The 15,870-nt window shown below is 42.5% G+C and overlaps 9 protein-coding genes across 10 annotated transcripts; 4 read left to right on the top strand and 5 right to left on the bottom strand.

The window, feature by feature from the left end:
* The first annotated feature begins 85 nt into the window (after positions 1–85).
* On the top strand, positions 86–1,433 carry LOC110843596. The gene is made up of 2 exons (XM_022089569.2): positions 86–1,080; positions 1,140–1,433. The coding sequence occupies exons 1-2, from the start codon at positions 335–337 to the stop codon at positions 1,348–1,350; spliced, it is 957 nt and encodes a 318-aa protein (XP_021945261.1). The 5' UTR covers positions 86–334; the 3' UTR covers positions 1,351–1,433.
* A 267-nt stretch (positions 1,434–1,700) lies between these two features.
* Positions 1,701–4,216, bottom strand: LOC110843595. The gene is made up of 2 exons (XM_022089568.2): positions 3,866–4,216; positions 1,701–3,100 (listed from the first exon to the last, which is right to left on the bottom strand). The coding sequence occupies exons 1-2, from the start codon at positions 3,953–3,955 to the stop codon at positions 2,666–2,668; spliced, it is 525 nt and encodes a 174-aa protein (XP_021945260.1). The 5' UTR covers positions 3,956–4,216; the 3' UTR covers positions 1,701–2,665.
* Positions 4,217–4,701: 485 nt separating this feature from the next.
* Positions 4,702–5,602, top strand: LOC110843412 (sperm flagellar protein 1). The gene is made up of 4 exons (XM_022089377.1): positions 4,702–4,816; positions 4,877–5,101; positions 5,175–5,377; positions 5,435–5,602. The coding sequence occupies exons 1-4, from the start codon at positions 4,702–4,704 to the stop codon at positions 5,600–5,602; spliced, it is 711 nt and encodes a 236-aa protein (XP_021945069.1).
* Positions 5,603–5,823: 221 nt separating this feature from the next.
* On the top strand, positions 5,824–6,838 carry LOC110844783. The gene is made up of 4 exons (XM_022091071.2): positions 5,824–5,942; positions 5,998–6,199; positions 6,261–6,501; positions 6,581–6,838. Exons 2-4 carry the CDS (start codon positions 5,998–6,000, stop codon positions 6,750–6,752), a joined length of 615 nt encoding a protein of 204 aa, XP_021946763.1. The 5' UTR covers positions 5,824–5,942; the 3' UTR covers positions 6,753–6,838.
* LOC110844782 lies at positions 6,819–9,055 on the bottom strand. Its single transcript, XM_022091070.2, has 8 exons — positions 8,679–9,055; positions 8,422–8,614; positions 8,288–8,367; positions 8,003–8,233; positions 7,667–7,948; positions 7,483–7,587; positions 7,099–7,191; positions 6,819–7,032 (listed from the first exon to the last, which is right to left on the bottom strand). Exons 1-8 carry the CDS (start codon positions 8,928–8,930, stop codon positions 6,931–6,933), a joined length of 1,338 nt encoding a protein of 445 aa, XP_021946762.1. The 5' UTR covers positions 8,931–9,055; the 3' UTR covers positions 6,819–6,930.
* A 36-nt stretch (positions 9,056–9,091) lies between these two features.
* On the bottom strand, positions 9,092–10,500 carry LOC118434670. The gene is made up of 3 exons (XM_035848721.1): positions 9,942–10,500; positions 9,343–9,885; positions 9,092–9,273 (listed from the first exon to the last, which is right to left on the bottom strand). Exons 1-3 carry the CDS (start codon positions 10,187–10,189, stop codon positions 9,135–9,137), a joined length of 930 nt encoding a protein of 309 aa, XP_035704614.1. The 5' UTR covers positions 10,190–10,500; the 3' UTR covers positions 9,092–9,134.
* LOC118434671 (pollen-specific leucine-rich repeat extensin-like protein 2) lies at positions 10,500–11,670 on the bottom strand. The gene is made up of 2 exons (XM_035848722.1): positions 10,929–11,670; positions 10,500–10,871 (listed from the first exon to the last, which is right to left on the bottom strand). The coding sequence occupies exons 1-2, from the start codon at positions 11,349–11,351 to the stop codon at positions 10,539–10,541; spliced, it is 756 nt and encodes a 251-aa protein (XP_035704615.1). The 5' UTR covers positions 11,352–11,670; the 3' UTR covers positions 10,500–10,538.
* Positions 11,671–11,788: 118 nt separating this feature from the next.
* Positions 11,789–13,203, top strand: LOC110845199. The gene is made up of 5 exons (XM_022091566.2): positions 11,789–11,987; positions 12,048–12,232; positions 12,291–12,399; positions 12,460–12,682; positions 12,986–13,203. Exons 1-5 carry the CDS (start codon positions 11,897–11,899, stop codon positions 13,131–13,133), a joined length of 756 nt encoding a protein of 251 aa, XP_021947258.1. The 5' UTR covers positions 11,789–11,896; the 3' UTR covers positions 13,134–13,203.
* On the bottom strand, positions 13,146–15,776 carry LOC110845196 (serine/threonine-protein kinase Chk1). Of its 2 annotated transcripts, none has more exons than XM_022091564.2 (6): positions 15,648–15,776; positions 14,788–15,077; positions 14,398–14,724; positions 14,121–14,339; positions 13,520–13,902; positions 13,146–13,448 (listed from the first exon to the last, which is right to left on the bottom strand). In XM_022091564.2, the coding sequence occupies exons 2-6, from the start codon at positions 14,852–14,854 to the stop codon at positions 13,233–13,235; spliced, it is 1,212 nt and encodes a 403-aa protein (XP_021947256.1). In that variant the 5' UTR covers positions 14,855–15,077; positions 15,648–15,776; the 3' UTR covers positions 13,146–13,232. The 2 variants fall into 2 exon arrangements, with proteins under 2 accessions (XP_021947256.1, XP_021947255.1); XM_022091563.2 differs by lacking the exon at positions 15,648–15,776 and adding an exon at positions 15,134–15,301.
* Positions 15,777–15,870: the final 94 nt, after the last annotated feature.

Below are 15,870 nucleotides of genomic sequence, written 5' to 3'. Positions count from 1 at the left end.
TGATGATGAAGATCCTGTTATTAGTCAGTTTATACAGTGCTCGTCCTGGTGGTGGTGCATGTTTCTTTCAAAAGGGGTTAGCAAAATTAAATGAAAGTTTTAGTTTACATATTCCGTTGAGCATCTCTCCGTCTCATCAACCGCGTAGTTGTATAACGAAGAATAAAAACTTGAGTAGAAAAAAAAATCGATAAAATCTCAGTCAAAGATCAATCGGATCAAGTTTACATATAAAAAAAACACACGAAAGGATTTACCCACAAAAGAAAAAAGTCATGACGTGAATAGGAAATTCTTCATTAAAGTTTAAATTTATATACTTTTTTTTCCTCTCATGTCCTCTCTGTCTCTGAAAATGTCCCTCCTGCAGAATCCCCATTTCTACATCGTTCTAGTTTTATTTGCACTAAAATCCATCAGTGGGAGTGACCTTAATGAAACCAATTCTAATCAAAGGGATTCACGTCAATTGTTCACTTTATTGAAAAATATTCTAAAAGTACAACAACCAGCAGCAGCAGCAACAGGAGGACAGGAGGAAACCCCGTATTATGCGACAAGTCAATATCCCGGAGGTGGAGGAATAGAGCAAAAGATTCACTCTGCAAATATCAATCCTGAATTTCAGCATCAATATCCAATGCTCAACTATCAAACGCAACAACACAGCTCGGTCCCACTCTACAACAATCTACAACAAAGGGAAGAACTGCTCCCTACGACAAATAATGGACAATCTAGTACCAATTTATTAAATTCACCAATCAATAGTGGTGGTGGTGGTGTTGGTGGCTTGCTCTCAATGATATCAAAACTGGGTGCACCAGAAGATGTAGATTTATCAAGTATAATTAATTTCGGATCCATTGAAGGAATGATTGGCAGAGTTAATCGATTCGATAAATTACAATGCATTCCTAGAATGATTTGTCAAATGGTGGCCAAGAGGATTGAAGATGGTCTGACTACTACCACTACGACGACGACCACGACGGAAAAAAGCGTAAAACAGAAGAAACAAAGGGGCGGCAGATTTATTAAAATTGATGGGATGGATGGCGCTTTGGATCAGTTTGTCAAGTGGGTTTTTTTTAAAAAAAATATTAATGCGAATAAAATAGTAAAGAAATTTTTTGCAGATTCCTTGACGTGATGCAGCTCCGAGACTGGTCCCTCTATCCATACGTGAAAGGAATGAAGGAAGGCCATCAAGTGAGACGAGCATCCGAATGTGCAGAGAAATTCAGATCGTGTCCATTTTCAGAGGATCAATTAGTCTACTATTTCAATAATTATAATGGAGGATTCTTTCAAAGTTTTAGAAATGGGAAAGAGTTTTCCGAATTTTAAGTTACAATTTCCACGTGGAATTAGTCGTTATTTAATTAAATAAAAGAAAATATGAATTTCCACACGAGGGTAAAGGCAAAAAAGCTGTGTACGTGTGAGAGTGTCATTTATTTGTGTTTGTGTGGTTGGTGAGCTGCTCTCATAAGGACCATTACTTTTGGATATAAATTCCCATTAAATTGCCTTCATAAAAAAAAGAAATAAGATTCGCTGAGCCGTCTTTATTTCCACTGCTGGACTTTTTTAGTAGGCGTTGGAAGAAGAGGTGAGGAAGGTGAGAGATTATGCGACAACAATAACGAAGAGAGAGTTGTGCAACTGGTAGATCTGGAGGAAGATGATGATTGTAATTTACAGGATTTTTTTTTTCTTCTAGAAACTTTTCTTTAATTTTGTTTTCTCGGGGAAATTTAGGAGAGCTTCTCAGAATGAGAGTTTTTTGGAGATCGGGTTACTCACGATGACGCACACAATTGATTTTTTTAATCGAGAGAAATTATTGCAAAGTTTGAGTAGCTTTTTTAATTTAATCATCATTTTGTTAAATAAAGGTGAGATCAAAGTTTTTAAGAAAAAAGTTGTAATTTGATTTATTTTTATAAATGATTGAAAATGTCTGATTAAGTGGATTTTGCTGAAAGTGAGATTTACCATTTAAACAAAAAATATCAATTTAATCCAACACATAAAATGTATCAATATCATGCTGCGTTTTACTTAAAAGAAAAATGTGACAAGAACAGAAGAAAGAAATGGAACTGACACATTATGGGGCAATCTAATCATCATTCGAGAAATGTCAAATAAATTATAAATAAACGTGTATTTTCACATGACAATTTTGCTCTAAACGTCAGCCGCCCCCCCAAAAAACTAGGAATCCTTATAAAAGGAAATAAGAAGAAGAGCAATTTCCGCTGTGTCTCTGATGAATACGTCAGACGACGACGAACGACGACCGTCACAAATCTACAAAACGATGATAATCAATTGTGTTAATTAAGGAAACCTTTCATTCAGCTTTTCTTTCAGTCTACTAAATTATTTTGTATTATAATCATTTGATATCGATTTATTGACGTGTGTGCGAGACTAAAAGTGGGACACATTGTGTACTGAGTATTTATAAACTTTTAATTATGTCCAAATTAGTTTATCTTTAATGCGTATTCAGAGAGAGAATATTTCGTATTTTCCAATTCAAGTTTTTATTAATTTTCCAAACAAATTTCTATATTTTTTATTACTAATTTCCAAAGCATGCAGTGGGTTTTTTAATCAGATTTTTTTTGTGTTTTAATAAAGAAAATAAAATCTAAAAGCAAGAAATGGGATTAAAGAAACACTGTCGAAAAAGAATTTGTCTTTTCCTTGGTGAAACAGGTGGCATGAATGCGGATGAATGTCTCCCACCCCCACCGACCACACCTCCGAATCCACCCATTCCAAACCCACTCATTCGTCCGTAGTAAGATTTCTGCTGCGGTATGAAACCTGATTGTCGAGTCGACGGTTGGAGAATGTATTTCGGTGAGTGTCCGTTTAATGTCGAGAGCTGAGTGTTTGAGAGGAGATACCGTTTGCCACCGGGGGTGAAGTAGTTGTAGGATTGGGGAGATGATGCTAGAGATGTAAATCGAGAGGGGAAGTTGGGCTTTATATTCATTTCTTCGGAGGATTGTGGGGGGGACGAGGGTCCAACGAGGTCCATCTCAGGTGAGTAGTCGTCATCCGACATTGTTTCGGGGTCCTGTGGAACAGATTTTTTTAAGTTTTTTTGTGTAAAAAGAGTTTTTCTTCGAGGAAAAAGTCAAAGTCTGACGATTGAGTAGAGTTTTTTTATATACACATTTCTCCGTAATAAAAGTATCAGTTTTCCATCAGTGAAAGTGGATCACGTCCAGTTTCATGTGTGGTGAGGTTTTAGGTGTCAACCTCACAAAAGACCAAAAGAGAGAAAGGTGTGTATGTAAAGAAATAAACTGCGGGAGGTCGCGACGACGTGACGAATTTGTGGGCATAAAAAAAGCATTTCGTTGGTGCTGGTGAATAAATTGGCATGTGAATTTGTGAGGTCATGCGATATGTGTGGAGCAGGAAAGTTTTTGTGAATTGTGTTTGGGTGAATATATTTTTAATGAGACGACGGGGATCTCTTGGAAATCTGTGTAGTTCTTTGGGTGACTGTTTAATCAAGTGGCTATTCATAGCGAGGAGAATGCAGCCAGAGATGATTTGATTAGAGGAATATAAATGCAAATTAATTGCATAACACACTGTGTAATTAAGTGGATTGAGAAAGAGGGGGTCGTCTCAAGTTGCCTCAGATGGGTTATTATTGGGGTGAAATGGCGAGTCTAACACACTGACGCCCGTAAAAGTTTACCTTAAAGTACATGCAAAATTGCAAAATCTTAAAAAAAATAAAATTGAATTTAAACTAACAAAACCCACCCACGCCCTAACCTCTCTCCCCCCTTATAAAAAACACCCAATTAACACACGTAAAACTCACCAATTTGTAAACTTTCTGCGCCTCGCAACAAGAGTTGAAATCGGAAGAAAGGACGAAAAGTGTGACGATCAAAAAGGATAAAGTTTTCATTTTTATTCCTTTTTCCTTTGTTAAAAAAACTTACACTCTTTTTATCAATATCACGAAAATACTCTTTATTTCTTAAAGTGAGAAAGAGAGCGAGAGCGACTTCCTCTCGGTGGCAGCTCAATTGGATGAGTGAACTAAATCCGAAAGATGAACGCTGGGTTTTATTCCAGTGAAAGTCTCAAAGTCTCTGAAATGTCAAAGAGTGGTGTTACAGGTTGCCTTGCTTTCTCTCGCGATAGTTTCATGGAGGACATGCGGGTATAATCGTCGTCGCGTCGCGTCGTCGTCACTTTCTTGTGTGGGTGGATGACTAACTTTTTATTCTACTAAAATTGTTAAAAAAATATCGTTTTTATGTCTCACCCCACCCCAGAAAAATCATAAACGACTCCACCGTGGGCGTTCATATAACGAAAATAATTACCATTAATTGCCTCATTTAATCACGCAGAGAAATTGTCAACGACGTCAGCGTGGTGCAATTACGGGAATCGATAATCGTAATGAGATGTCAAGTGGAATCACAGGAGGAATTTATTTATTGGAGTAATTATTGGTGATGATGGTCGTGTGGTTTGGTGTAATTCAATAATTTTAGCACTCTCTCTATAGTGTCGTCATGGGGATTGTTATTTGGGAGAGTGTTTTACGATGAGATTGTTATGATTCCGGGGAATTTACTCGATCGGGAAAATAATTCAATAATTTGGTAAAATTAAATTCCATAATTTAAATCACCCCCAAAAATGGCCACCCCCACCCCCACCACCCCCACGGACCCCACCCACCTCACCACCTGGCTGGAGACGATCCCCTTTTCAAAATCATGGAAAAACGTCCCTCGGGATTTCTCAGACGGAGGTTTGGGTCAATATTTTCCACAGATTTCTCTAAAATCTCGCTAATTCCCCTCTCCCGCAGTCCTCCTGGCCGAACTAATCTCGCACTTTTTCCCCAAATTAATCGAGCTCCACAACTACACCCCCGCTTTCGGAGCCAATTTGAAGCGGAACAATTGGGAGTTGCTCAACCGGAAAGTCCTCCCAAAATTGGGCATCAAACTCCTGAGCGAGACGATCGACGGGGTTTGCCAAGCCAAAAGTGGACTCATCGAAACGGTAATCGTTGGGGAACGCGTATTTTTTTGTATTTTAATTTATTCCCATTTTCCAGGTCCTCTGTCAAATCCAAAAATTAATCATCAAAAAAAGTGAACAAGATTTCCTTGCAAAAAAACCAGAGTCCAGCGATGAAGAACCCATTTTACAATCCGAAACCTGCCTCGTCCACATTTTGCCCTCCGCCGCCGTTCCAGAATTCGTCATTTACAAGGGGGTCAAATTCATCCCACAGGATTTGCTGGTGGAAAAGGAGAAATCCAATGCGGAGATGAGGGGGAGGGTCAGGGAGTTGGCTCAGAAGGTGCGGGTTTTACTTATTTTATGCGGTGATTTCTTGATGTTAATTAATAAATTGCAGGTCCAACGGCTGGAAACGCTGATAAACCTGAAGGAGACGCATTTGGGGGACCTCACCCGACAAATCCATCAGATTCGAATGCAGAATTCTGCGGATGGGTTTTCTACAACGGAAGATTCCTGTAATAAAGGAGGTGGCGATTTACATCAGTTTTTAGGATCATTTTAATTCGAGTCGTATACATTATTGACCTGAATTTTTATAATAATTTTAATGTGTCTCAAGACAGGAAGTAAATTTGTTTATATACTTTTGGTGGGGGTTTGTTAATTTGATTAGCAATGGGTCAAAACAAGGATGAGAGGAAGGAAATTTCCTGTTTGACCAGAAATATGAACCACTTTTTTGCGTCACTACTGCTCTTTTAGGTAGTGTTTGGTGTGTCGTGTGTGTGTCTGGTGGTGGTTGGTATAAAAAGCATTGCATAACAGAGACTGACACTTGATTTCATTGTCTCCTTTTGAGAAGATTGAAGTTGCTGTCAAACAAAACTTTAAATAACGAAAAGGTACGTTGAAAAAATCTTTAAAAATAACATCCAAAAAATAAAACCAAATTTTCAGATGGCGAATATCCACACGATTCTCTTGGTCCCAATCCTGAGCGTTATTTTACTCACTTCCCCAACGGAAGGCGGTGGTGGGCTGCTCCTCCCGTTGGCCGCCATCACCGGACACGGGGGATTGTACGCGAGTTCATTCACTTCCGCGGCGCTGATGAAGCTGAAAGTCGCAACGGCGCTGGCCGCGTTGGCTGGGATCTCCGGTTAGCTTTGTTATTATATTGAAATTAGTGTTTATTTTACTAAGGTCGATGTAACTTGCAGAGAGCGGTTTCCACTTCCGCGTTGGCCATGGGGCTCCTCATTTTAACGAACCTCATCACGGTGGAGGTGGGTGGGGTTGGAGTCGGAAGAGGAGGTCCACCACTGAGGAAGAAGAACCGTCTCTGGATCAAGTTTTAAGCTATGACCAGTTAGGATGTGGGTTAAGATTAGTTTGCGAATTGGCTGCCACCCCAGCGCAGGAGTTGAAGGATGATGGCAAGCTGATCTTGGAGTTGTTTGGGTGAGTTTAATTATTTAAAAAAATTATACCTTTAATAGATTGACAAATTATAAACACTAAAAAACTGCAATTATTTCAGGCGCGACGGAAAAACGCCACCAAACCACACGAAATCATCGCGTGGAAAATTGAGCTACTCTTACGCCTCGCTGCTCGGTGAGAATGCGAAGGACTCCTCCGCGTGTGGCAAGGTTTATGCCAATTGTCCGTACGATAAGAGCGAAATTATGGAGGCCATCAGGGGGAATTAGTTGGTTTTTTCTGTTAAATTAGTGTACAAATTGGGTGTGAATGGGTTTGTTTTAATAATAATAAAATTTACTAGTCAGAAAATCAAGTCTTTATTCACCACAAAATCTACTTAAAAATGGGCATTTTCTAACAACTTTTATTAACCAAAATCCTCATATAAAATTCCAAAAAACAAAATTAACCAACGAGTAATTTCTTGAGCGGGACCAAATGTTCCGGTTCCTTTCCTCCAGCCACGTTGACAAAGATTTTTCCAATCCAAACCGGGTCCTTTTCGAACTAATTAATTGTGCATGATTTTAAAAAAAGTGTTAAAAAATCTGAATATTATAAAGGCAAACTCACAATTTGAATTTTAAGATTTGGATATTTCTCCAAAATCTGGTCCATCCGATCCACGTCCAATTTTTCGATTTTATTCAGTTTCACCCGGCGGGCCTGTTATAATAATAAGAAGCGTTTATTATCAATTACTATTACTAATGCACATGTAGTTGTGTAGCATAGCATAATTTAGCTATTAAATTTAGCCTATTTTCATGAGCTTACACACAGGAATAAATAAATTACATCAAATAATTAAACAACTAGGGGCTAAATTACTTCATTCAACCTGACACAATATGTACGCAAAATATTAACAACACTTTTGCATACAGTATAAGCTGTAGCCCATCAAATTATCAATTCACAAAACGTAAAGAAAAATCTCTATAATAAAAAAATCACCATTGGAGGAATGAACTTCAAACCCTCGTCAAAGGCGTCCATCAGCAAAATGTCACCGAGCGGGACCTGGTCGTCATTCCCATAGTCGATAAAGTGCATTCGGACCTAATTTACCACATAAATTTTAATAAATTATCCCAAAAATCACACGCGGACCACAATTTAAAAAAAACATCCCACAGACCTTCCCAACATCCGTATACTCCAAAAACCTCGCCCTGTAAAACTTGTCGTCATCGGAGAACTTCACAGCGAAAACCTGATCCTCCACCCGAAGCCGTTCTTTAATCAATTCCGGGCTGGAATAATTCGGATCCACGACGCGAACCCCGCTCAGTTCACGTCGGATGATTGCATCGAAATCATTAATAATCCGCATCAGCTTGTTCTTTCGGGAGGGACATTGGTAGTATATTTCCCCTTCGGGGGTGTAGTGCGAGACCGTGATGGGGATCGATTTCCCGGGCTGTTGTTAGGATTTTTCAGTGGGTTTTCTTAATAAATAAAGTAATAAACCAACCTCCGGGACCGGAACTCCACAGACAAACTCCAATTGCTTCAACATGATTAATCCAACGTCTTCACGAGCGGAGGTCGTCAATTCCAAGGTGAAACTTCCTTCAGTCTTGAAACTCCTCATCACTCGGGCCTTGAAAATGGCAAATTCCGGGAAGTCCGCTGCGTCAAAGGCCCGCGCGGCAATGTCCGTCCCCGTGAAGAGCTGGAGCTTGTCGATTTCCACTTCGAGGGCCTGCGCAGATAATTATTAGTTTGGGTGATTAAAGTAGAAATTAGGAGACCCCACCTTGAACGGCACATCCAACCCGGCCGTGGGCATCTTGTAAATGTGTTTAGCCTCCAGAGTGTAGTCGCGGATTTCATCCACTAAAATTACGAATTATAAATCAATTGCAAAGGATAAATAACAAAAAAACTCACGATCCCTCAAGTCCACCACGGCCCCTTTGACGTCATCGTAACCGACTTTCAACACGATCCCACGGATGATTTTATCTCCTTTAATTCCAAGAACGATGAAGCCCACTGGCAAGTCTTCGATCACTTCGATCGGGGAGAGCTTCCCCTCCTTGTACTCGTTCCGGAGGTAGCGCATGACGAAGCCGAACAGCGCCTGGAAAGTTGGGAGAATTGTTAGGAATTAATTAAAAAGAAAATAAAAATAGTGAGTTTCCTACCCAAGTGGTCTCCTCGATGAGGACGACCTGTGCCAAGTGGCCATTGCCAGAGAAGGCCCTCAACTGAACATAGAATGGTTCCACTGGGAGGTTGGGTTTTCGAACTAGTGGTTGGTCCGTCGTGACCAGTGCGGTGGATTTCGATTGGGATGGGGATGATTTCTCGTCGGATACACGAAGGAAACTCAGGCGAGATTCCATGTCGGTGAGGAAGTTGTCGGTCGAACCACCACTTCCGGTGAGAGAGGACATTTTTTGAAGTTTTAAAAGTGGGTTCTAATTAGTTTTAAAATGGAAAAAGAGTAATAAACAGTGGTGAAAATTGGATGGAGTGGAGTGAAGAGAGAAGTGCCGACTGTGTGAGTGAGCGAGTTTTTTAGAAGAATGAACCCATCGCGGAGAGGTGGCGTTTGGTGTGTCATAATCTTTATTATTCCAGTAGTTTCATTTAGAGAATTAACAAATATCATCTTCTCTAAGGATAATTGGTTCTTGTTGCTGATCGAATTTTTTATGCGTCGCCTTGTTCCTTTCTTTAATCACGACGTGCATGGATTGGGGGGCAGTCATGGGGGATTTGGAGAGGAAGTTGGACCTTTTATAATACAATGGGGGGTGTTAGTTTTTATGATTAGACTTAAAAAACTAATAATTAAAGACCCACCTCATCCCATTTCCAAGAATAACCTTACTCTCCACGAACCCCTCCTCCTGATAGAAATAGAAATCCGGACTGGACAATTTATTCCCCCCACTCCCACCCACACCCATCTTCCTCCCCTCCTGAACCTTGAACCCAACCCAATCCGACTCGATCCAATCCTCATTTTCATACGGATTATACGTCGTGGGACCAGGATAACCCTTATCCTCCGGCCACAATGGCTTGTCATACGCAGCACGGAAACCACACATTTTCGTGCGCTCCGTCTTTGACAATTTTCCCTTGAAGTGGTTGTACTTGTCGTTTAGTCGCGTGGTTATGTTTTCATTAATGTTGTACGAGCCGGGGCCGAGTTTTTTTGATTTTTCTACGATTTTCCCTCGTCTAAATTCTTTGCAAGTCTTTGGACAAAATTTATCCAATCCGGATCCTTCGGTGTATATTCCACGGAGGGATTTCTTTTCGTTTATATACGATTCCAGGGGGGATTGGATGTTGTAGTGGCCGGGGGGAAGGCCGCAGCCCAGGTAGAAGTTTTTGTACCTGTGGAATTTAGAATTAGTGAAAAATGGTGAAATATTGTATAACGAAAATATTACCTAAAATTACACGGGGTCGACTGAAACAGCGGAACCTTCCCCGGATACTTCTTCCTCTGACAGGCCCGATCCCACTGAAAAAACGGATCCGCTATAAAACTCGAAGCAGGACAAGCGACTTTCTCCTTTGGAAACCTCTCCGAGCAAGAACCCCACAAAGACGGCATCCTATTCAGCCTTTTCAACCGTTGGTTTTCGAAATATTCGTGGTCATAAGTTCCCGGCCCGATCAGTTCACGGTCCGTCATCTTGCTATTCAAATACTTTGGGAGGATGAATCTCGGGAGGGGGTATCTCGGTTTGGAGTTGTTCAGGAGGAAGCGTAATACTGCCCGTTCGGCTCGGCGGATGAATGGGATGTCGATTTCAAAGGCGGAGCCGATCCCTCCGCGACGTTTCTTTCCCACTTGGTTGAGGAAGACTTGGAGTTCCACGGGTTTGCTGGCTTCGGGGAGTTTGAGGGAGGTGAAGGAAACGTCGGGGGAGCGACAGCCGGATTTTTGGAGGAAGGAGATGGCGTGCTTTAAGGCGGAGTCCCAGGGGGTGTGGGTCGCGAGGTGGGGCTATGGTTAATTATGGTTATTTTAAGTCTATAATTTATGGTTTTTTAAAAATAATTACCTCGACCCCCACCACCTCCTGTTTACTATTCCCTCTTGGATAGTTCTTATCCGTGAATAACACCGAGACCGAAGGGTTTTTGGGTGGCTTCACCTTCTTCATGAACCCGAGCCGGGCTTTGATTTTGTCCATCCGTTCGTCCTCCGAGTCTTTGAGGAAATTCGCCAACACGCGTGTTTCCAAATAGCGGAAGGATTTCATCCCCATCAGTTTTTTGGGTGGTGGCGGGGGTGGGAAGGTGTAGTCGATTTCTGGGGTGGAGGAGGTTTCTTCGGCGGAGGCCAGGGAGGAGTCATTGCTGGTGGGGGGCTGGAAAAATAATGGAAATTTTAATAAAATGTGGAGAAAAATGAGTAGAAAACTGACCTGCTGCTGTTGATCCAACCACCAAAACTCGGGCTCTCCCTTCATTTCTTGAACCCATTCTTGGAAATCGTAGCCTTGTTCTTCCATCGTGGTTTTGACGTAGTTGTAATATTCCTCGGGCGTTTCTGCGGGTGCGGGTGCGAGTGAGGGTTCGGCATAGTTTTGGGATTGGAATAATGTTTGGACTTCGGGTTGGAGGTAGTATTCGAGGTTGTACTGGTTTTCAAAGGTGGAAAAGTAGAATTCTTCTTCTTCTTCGAGGGGATTGGGGTCGAATTCTTGTTCTTCGTCTTCGTAGTCTTCTTCTTCCGGTGGTGGTGGGGGTTCAGTTGGTAGTGGGGGCGGTGGGTCGTTCTCCATGATTGGAGGTGGTTCTGGGGGTGGAGATTCTTCCAGTGGCGGCGGTGGAGATGAGTCGTCCATTTTTTTATGGAAGATTTGGAATCAATTTTTTTTTCACTGTCTGGGAATTGTTTGTCTTGAATTTTATGCTTAGCAATTTTACGTTGGCATGGTTAGAAAGTTTTTTTAGTGCATAGCCCGAGCCAAGGTGTTTCACTTGAATGATTTCCAGTGGTTTATTTTTATTATCAAGCTCTCGAACCTATTTTGGAACTTATTTCTAATTGTTTCTAGTAAATTTGATCATAACAAGTCAACAATATCCCTAGAGCTAAAATCCTACTCACCTATTTATAAATATTACCCAAACAAACACACAAACAGACGGACAAACACAAAACCACATAAGACCCCGTTAAAAAAGGGAGAAAATTGAGAAAATACCTCATTGCCCCGCAGCATCCCCCAAGCAACCGAGAGAAAAATTCTCACTTTTCTCTCTCTCAACAGGCAGAAACCCAGCCAAACACACGACAGACCCGCACCAGCCTTCACCGAGTCAACAATTCTGCTGCTCTTCATCCCTCCGTCCACTCACTCACCAATCACTAATTAAATCCCCAAAAATGGACCACCAACTGACCTGGGAAGAGGTGAAATTATATTTAAAACAGCAGACTGACCTCCTGCAAAACCTCCTCCCCATCGCACCCGACGGTAAAAAAACACTCATTCCCATATTTTCCCCAATTTAACAATAATTTCCCCTCCCTGCAGAGCCCAGCCGTCAAAAACTCAAAAAACGCATCACGACCTGTTCCATAAAACTCTTCCGAGCCTTTCTCCTCACTAAAAATCGGGACGGAGTGATTTCCAAAGCGCTGGCCGAGATTGAGGCGAAAATCGGGAAAAGCTCGACGAGTGATGAGAAGGTTTTGAAGTTGTTGGATGACATGCGGGAGGTGCGTGGGTTTTATTTAATTATTTAGTATTTTTAGTTAATTTTTGAGTGAAAACCAGGTCGGGGACGCGGCGGAGGACGAATATTTATCGACTCTGACGGATAAAGTGGTGAAGGAGGAGGAACTCTTTGGGGTCTTCATGGAGCAGGTGGAGGAGGTTTGCAGGGGTGAGTTTATTTTTAAGAAGTGGGTTTTTCGGTCAACAAATAATAATAATTTTATTGCAGATTCCATCGCTGGAGCAGCTACTTTCCAGCCATCGAAATCGAAATTCACGGCTCGGTCAGCAGAGAAATCGAAGGAGAGTGGCGGAGGCGGAGGCTCGTTTATCCCGATTGTTGACCCGATTTCGAAAGGACCCCTGCTCGACCCGTGGAAAAACATGTACTGCAATCACTTTTATGGGAAGAAGAGCATCAAGGAGATCATTTCCAAGAACTTGAGGGCCAGGTTTGTATGTGGGAGTTTTTTTTAGTCTGAGGGGAGGGAAGGCGGGATTATGTAGTCGTCATCGTGTCGGTCTGTTTGTTTGTCCAGCTTCGAAAGCGACTTAAAATTTTTGAACCGCATATTGGGCATAATTAAGAAAATTCGAAAATTTTGTCAACTAGTTGACCCTTGGGGGTCGTCGATGGGGGATTAAAATTTCAAAATTATCATACAAAGCTAAAACCTACTACAACCCTCCCCTCCCCCCCTGACTCGGGCCAAACGAAGTCCAAAACTTTCACCACTCAATAAATAAATTTCCAGATGTCCCTACGCGGGCTGCCCGAACAAGCAGTACCTCCGGATGGACCACTTGATCTACGACCAGGAAATGGCTCAGAAAATCCACGAAAAACTCACCCAGGCCGAACAAGGAGCGAGCGATGCCAGAAATGAAGTGGAAATTGATTAATAACACGCTTAATTTTTTTTTATAAATAATTTACTTCCATTAAAAATAATTAATTTCATTACAAAATTTATCAAAAAATCAGTCTCAAAAAGAAAATAATTAAAACGGGATGAGCCAATTGAGAGGGGCTCCGATTTTGAGCTCAATGTCCCTCAGCGAGTCCTTAATCCTCAGGAAATGCCGCTTAAACTCGAGGCCATCCCCGCGGGAGAGACGGAAATCCAACAGCACCGCGTCACCCTTGTCCTGAACCTCAATCACCGTGCACTTGAAGACCAGCGGGGTCTTCCGGCGGTCCACCGTTGTTATGGTGATCTGGGATTTAATATTTATTTTTAGGGAGTTATTTGATTCTAAGAAATTGTTGCCATGGAAATTCTACTCACCACATGCACAGTCCTCCCCTCTTGAAAGACCTTCCACTGGTAGCAAAACTCGTCCAACACCCCCGTCACGATTTTCACGCACTCTTTCGAATTATTCTTTACGAAAAACCGTGTCATCCGGTGGACGAGTCGCCTTGACAACGGGGCGACTTCTTCGGATAATATTTCATTCGCTGCGGGTTGGCTGAAGGAGAATTTCGTCATGTCAATCTGGTTGCCATGGGGTTTTTGGGGTGATAGAGATTCGGGGTTGGAGTTCATGAGGATCGGGTCGGGTTGGGAGAGGCAGCAGATTGGAGAGTGCTGCAGGGTTTGATGTGTCGTGGAGATGGTGTTGGGTTTGGAGCGTTTTAGGGTCAGTGGGGGCGGGGGGATGTGGAAGTCTGTGGATTTTTTTTTAATTTTTGTAATTATTTTTTCGTAATTTCGCAAACTTTATAAAAATAATTATAAAAAAACCTCTGTTGCCCCGGCAACCCACCCACCCAGCTACTCCAATGCTCAGATAGTTTTTAATTCAAATCTGAGTCACAGAAGTACCTGAGCGGGTGATGGTTGCCATGGTGACCTGGAAATTACCCATTGTAACTAATAATCTCACCCTTCTTCCTCTTGTTAGCCAACCGCTTCTTCATCCACGCGTGGTCCGCAATCTGTTCGAAAGTGATCCGTTTCCCTGGCAACGGGCAGAGCAATCTCTTAAAAAATGATAGAGTCGCCAGGTCGAATTTATTCCATGGGGAAGTCGAGGTTGGGGTGGATTCTCGCCAGGAGCGGTATTCCGGGGAGGTCGCGGGGTCGGCACGGTCCCAGGGGAGTTCTAAAAATAGTTATTATTAGTGGGTTGTCATGGCAACAAAATCAGTAAAGTAACTCACCACCCCCCAACATGGCCACCAGCACGATCCCCACGCTCCACACATCCACGGGCATGGCCTTGTATTTAGAATTGTAAAAAACCTCCGGGGCGAGGTACGGCGCGGTGCCGCACTTTGTATCCAGCAACCGTTCCACCCCCTCCTCATTCCTGTACATGGTGCTGAACCCGAAATCCGAGATTTTAATCCTTTCCCCCGAGAGGAGGATGTTTTCGGGTTTGAGGTCCCGGTGGCAGATTCCCAGGGAGTGGAGATACGTCGCTCCGGAGATTATCTGGGAGAAGAAGGAGTGCGCCAGGGTGTGGGGGATGAGGCCAACGTCGGGGTCTGTGAGGGGGAATAAGTGGGTTATTTGTTGACATGGTGATTTAGAGAGAGAGAAAAACTCACCAATGCGATCATACAACTCCCCACCGTCGCAGTACTCGAGAAACAGGAACCACACGTTGTTCTCCATCCGGGACCCGTGGAATTTCACGATGTTCTCGTGGGAGAGTTTCTGGTGGATGGAGACTTCTTTTTTTATCAGTTTTTCGGCTTCCTGTTTTTGGAGAGAGGTGGTCGTTGTTGTTTCCGTGGGGGAAGTTGTGGTCGCAGTTTCCGCGGTGGCATCCTCGTGAAAGTGCAAAATCTTCAGGGCGACGGACTCGTTGGTGACCGTGTTGTGGAGGAGCTTCACCCTGTGTGGGAATTATTAGAATTAGTGATGAAATTATTAGTGGGGGGATGGACTCACTCTCCGAAGGCCCCCTCGCCCAGCGTGGCCGTGATGTACCAGTTGGTCATGAACTCCACCATCTCGTTGGGTGTTTTAATTTAAATTAATTGGAGAGGAGGAAGAGTGGAGTTTCTCCACTGCACACTGGACAAGAGAGTGAAAAGAAAGGAGAAGAGGCGGGATTGTCCAGCGGGAGCAGGGGGGGAAAGTGAGATTGGTGGTTGCCATGGTGATAGGATACGAGTAGTTTTTGGAATTTTTTGAAATGTTTTTTTGGGATTTTTTGATGGGCGGATTTTTCGTGGAATTACTGTTCGTCCAGTATCATTAGTCGCAAAAAATTCTGATAGGTTACCTGGCAGATTATTTATTTTTCAATTAGCAACCAAATAACCTCTCAGAAAATTTTCCAAGAAATTGCGATATTAGAAATATTAATATTGATATTAGAAATTTTAATATCGATATTACTATTAATATTGGATGAACAGTAGATCCGTGGAATTTTTAAAATTAGGAAAATAACGCTCACCATAAATGACAGGGTCTCCAGCTCCGTTGTCCTAGCGACGCCGTTATTATCTCATCATCGGTGGATTTTAACTAACCCCCCCTTAATCACACACCACCCCACCCACTGACAAACCCCCCCCCACTTCCCCCCACTTCCCCCCACAAAAAAAAAATAAAACCCCCATTATCACCACAACAACTCTCCGTCTTCTCTCTCTACCAGTCAGTCTCCTCAAAACAAC

The sequence above is a fragment of the Folsomia candida genome, unplaced genomic scaffold, assembly GCF_002217175.1.
Source record: "Folsomia candida strain VU population unplaced genomic scaffold, ASM221717v1 Fcan01_Sc002, whole genome shotgun sequence".
Taxonomy (NCBI): Eukaryota; Metazoa; Arthropoda; class Collembola; order Entomobryomorpha; family Isotomidae; genus Folsomia; species Folsomia candida.
This window is presented reverse-complemented; position numbering and strand designations above follow the sequence as displayed.

Excerpts from the sequence above, each read along its gene's own strand:
- LOC110843596 (XM_022089569.2), top strand. The coding sequence starts at position 335 with ATGTCCTCTCTGTCTCTGAAAATGTCCCTCCTGCAGAATCCCCATTTC. Across the intron at positions 1,081-1,139 it reads GCTTTGGATCAGTTTGTCAA|ATTCCTTGACGTGATGCAGC; the intron begins GTGGGTTTTTTT and ends AATTTTTTGCAG.
- LOC110843595 (XM_022089568.2), bottom strand. The coding sequence starts at position 3,955 with ATGAAAACTTTATCCTTTTTGATCGTCACACTTTTCGTCCTTTCTTCC. Across the intron at positions 3,101-3,865 it reads CGCAGAAAGTTTACAAATTG|GACCCCGAAACAATGTCGGA; the intron begins GTGAGTTTTACG and ends TCTGTTCCACAG.
- LOC110843412 (XM_022089377.1), top strand. The coding sequence starts at position 4,702 with ATGGCCACCCCCACCCCCACCACCCCCACGGACCCCACCCACCTCACC. Across the intron at positions 4,817-4,876 it reads TCGGGATTTCTCAGACGGAG|TCCTCCTGGCCGAACTAATC; the intron begins GTTTGGGTCAAT and ends CCTCTCCCGCAG. Across the intron at positions 5,378-5,434 it reads TCAGGGAGTTGGCTCAGAAG|GTCCAACGGCTGGAAACGCT; the intron begins GTGCGGGTTTTA and ends AATAAATTGCAG.
- LOC110844783 (XM_022091071.2), top strand. The coding sequence starts at position 5,998 with ATGGCGAATATCCACACGATTCTCTTGGTCCCAATCCTGAGCGTTATT. Across the intron at positions 6,200-6,260 it reads CGCGTTGGCTGGGATCTCCG|AGAGCGGTTTCCACTTCCGC; the intron begins GTTAGCTTTGTT and ends TGTAACTTGCAG. Across the intron at positions 6,502-6,580 it reads CTGATCTTGGAGTTGTTTGG|GCGCGACGGAAAAACGCCAC; the intron begins GTGAGTTTAATT and ends CAATTATTTCAG.
- LOC110844782 (XM_022091070.2), bottom strand. The coding sequence starts at position 8,930 with ATGTCCTCTCTCACCGGAAGTGGTGGTTCGACCGACAACTTCCTCACC. Across the intron at positions 8,234-8,287 it reads GGTTGGATGTGCCGTTCAAG|GCCCTCGAAGTGGAAATCGA; the intron begins GTGGGGTCTCCT and ends TTATCTGCGCAG. Across the intron at positions 7,949-8,002 it reads GTGGAGTTCCGGTCCCGGAG|CCCGGGAAATCGATCCCCAT; the intron begins GTTGGTTTATTA and ends TCCTAACAACAG.
- LOC118434670 (XM_035848721.1), bottom strand. The coding sequence starts at position 10,189 with ATGACGGACCGTGAACTGATCGGGCCGGGAACTTATGACCACGAATAT. Across the intron at positions 9,886-9,941 it reads TCGACCCCGTGTAATTTTAG|GTACAAAAACTTCTACCTGG; the intron begins GTAATATTTTCG and ends TAAATTCCACAG. Across the intron at positions 9,274-9,342 it reads ATTCTTGGAAATGGGATGAG|GTCCAACTTCCTCTCCAAAT; the intron begins GTGGGTCTTTAA and ends GTATTATAAAAG.
- LOC118434671 (XM_035848722.1), bottom strand. The coding sequence starts at position 11,351 with ATGGACGACTCATCTCCACCGCCGCCACTGGAAGAATCTCCACCCCCA. Across the intron at positions 10,872-10,928 it reads GGTTGGATCAACAGCAGCAG|CCCCCCACCAGCAATGACTC; the intron begins GTCAGTTTTCTA and ends TTATTTTTCCAG.
- LOC110845199 (XM_022091566.2), top strand. The coding sequence starts at position 11,897 with ATGGACCACCAACTGACCTGGGAAGAGGTGAAATTATATTTAAAACAG. Across the intron at positions 11,988-12,047 it reads CCTCCCCATCGCACCCGACG|AGCCCAGCCGTCAAAAACTC; the intron begins GTAAAAAAACAC and ends CCCTCCCTGCAG. Across the intron at positions 12,400-12,459 it reads GGTGGAGGAGGTTTGCAGGG|ATTCCATCGCTGGAGCAGCT; the intron begins GTGAGTTTATTT and ends ATTTTATTGCAG.
- LOC110845196 (XM_022091563.2), bottom strand. The coding sequence starts at position 15,195 with ATGGTGGAGTTCATGACCAACTGGTACATCACGGCCACGCTGGGCGAG. Across the intron at positions 14,725-14,787 it reads GGAGTTGTATGATCGCATTG|ACCCCGACGTTGGCCTCATC; the intron begins GTGAGTTTTTCT and ends TCCCCCTCACAG. Across the intron at positions 13,903-14,120 it reads GGCTAACAAGAGGAAGAAGG|ACTTCCACATCCCCCCGCCC; the intron begins GTGAGATTATTA and ends AAAAATCCACAG.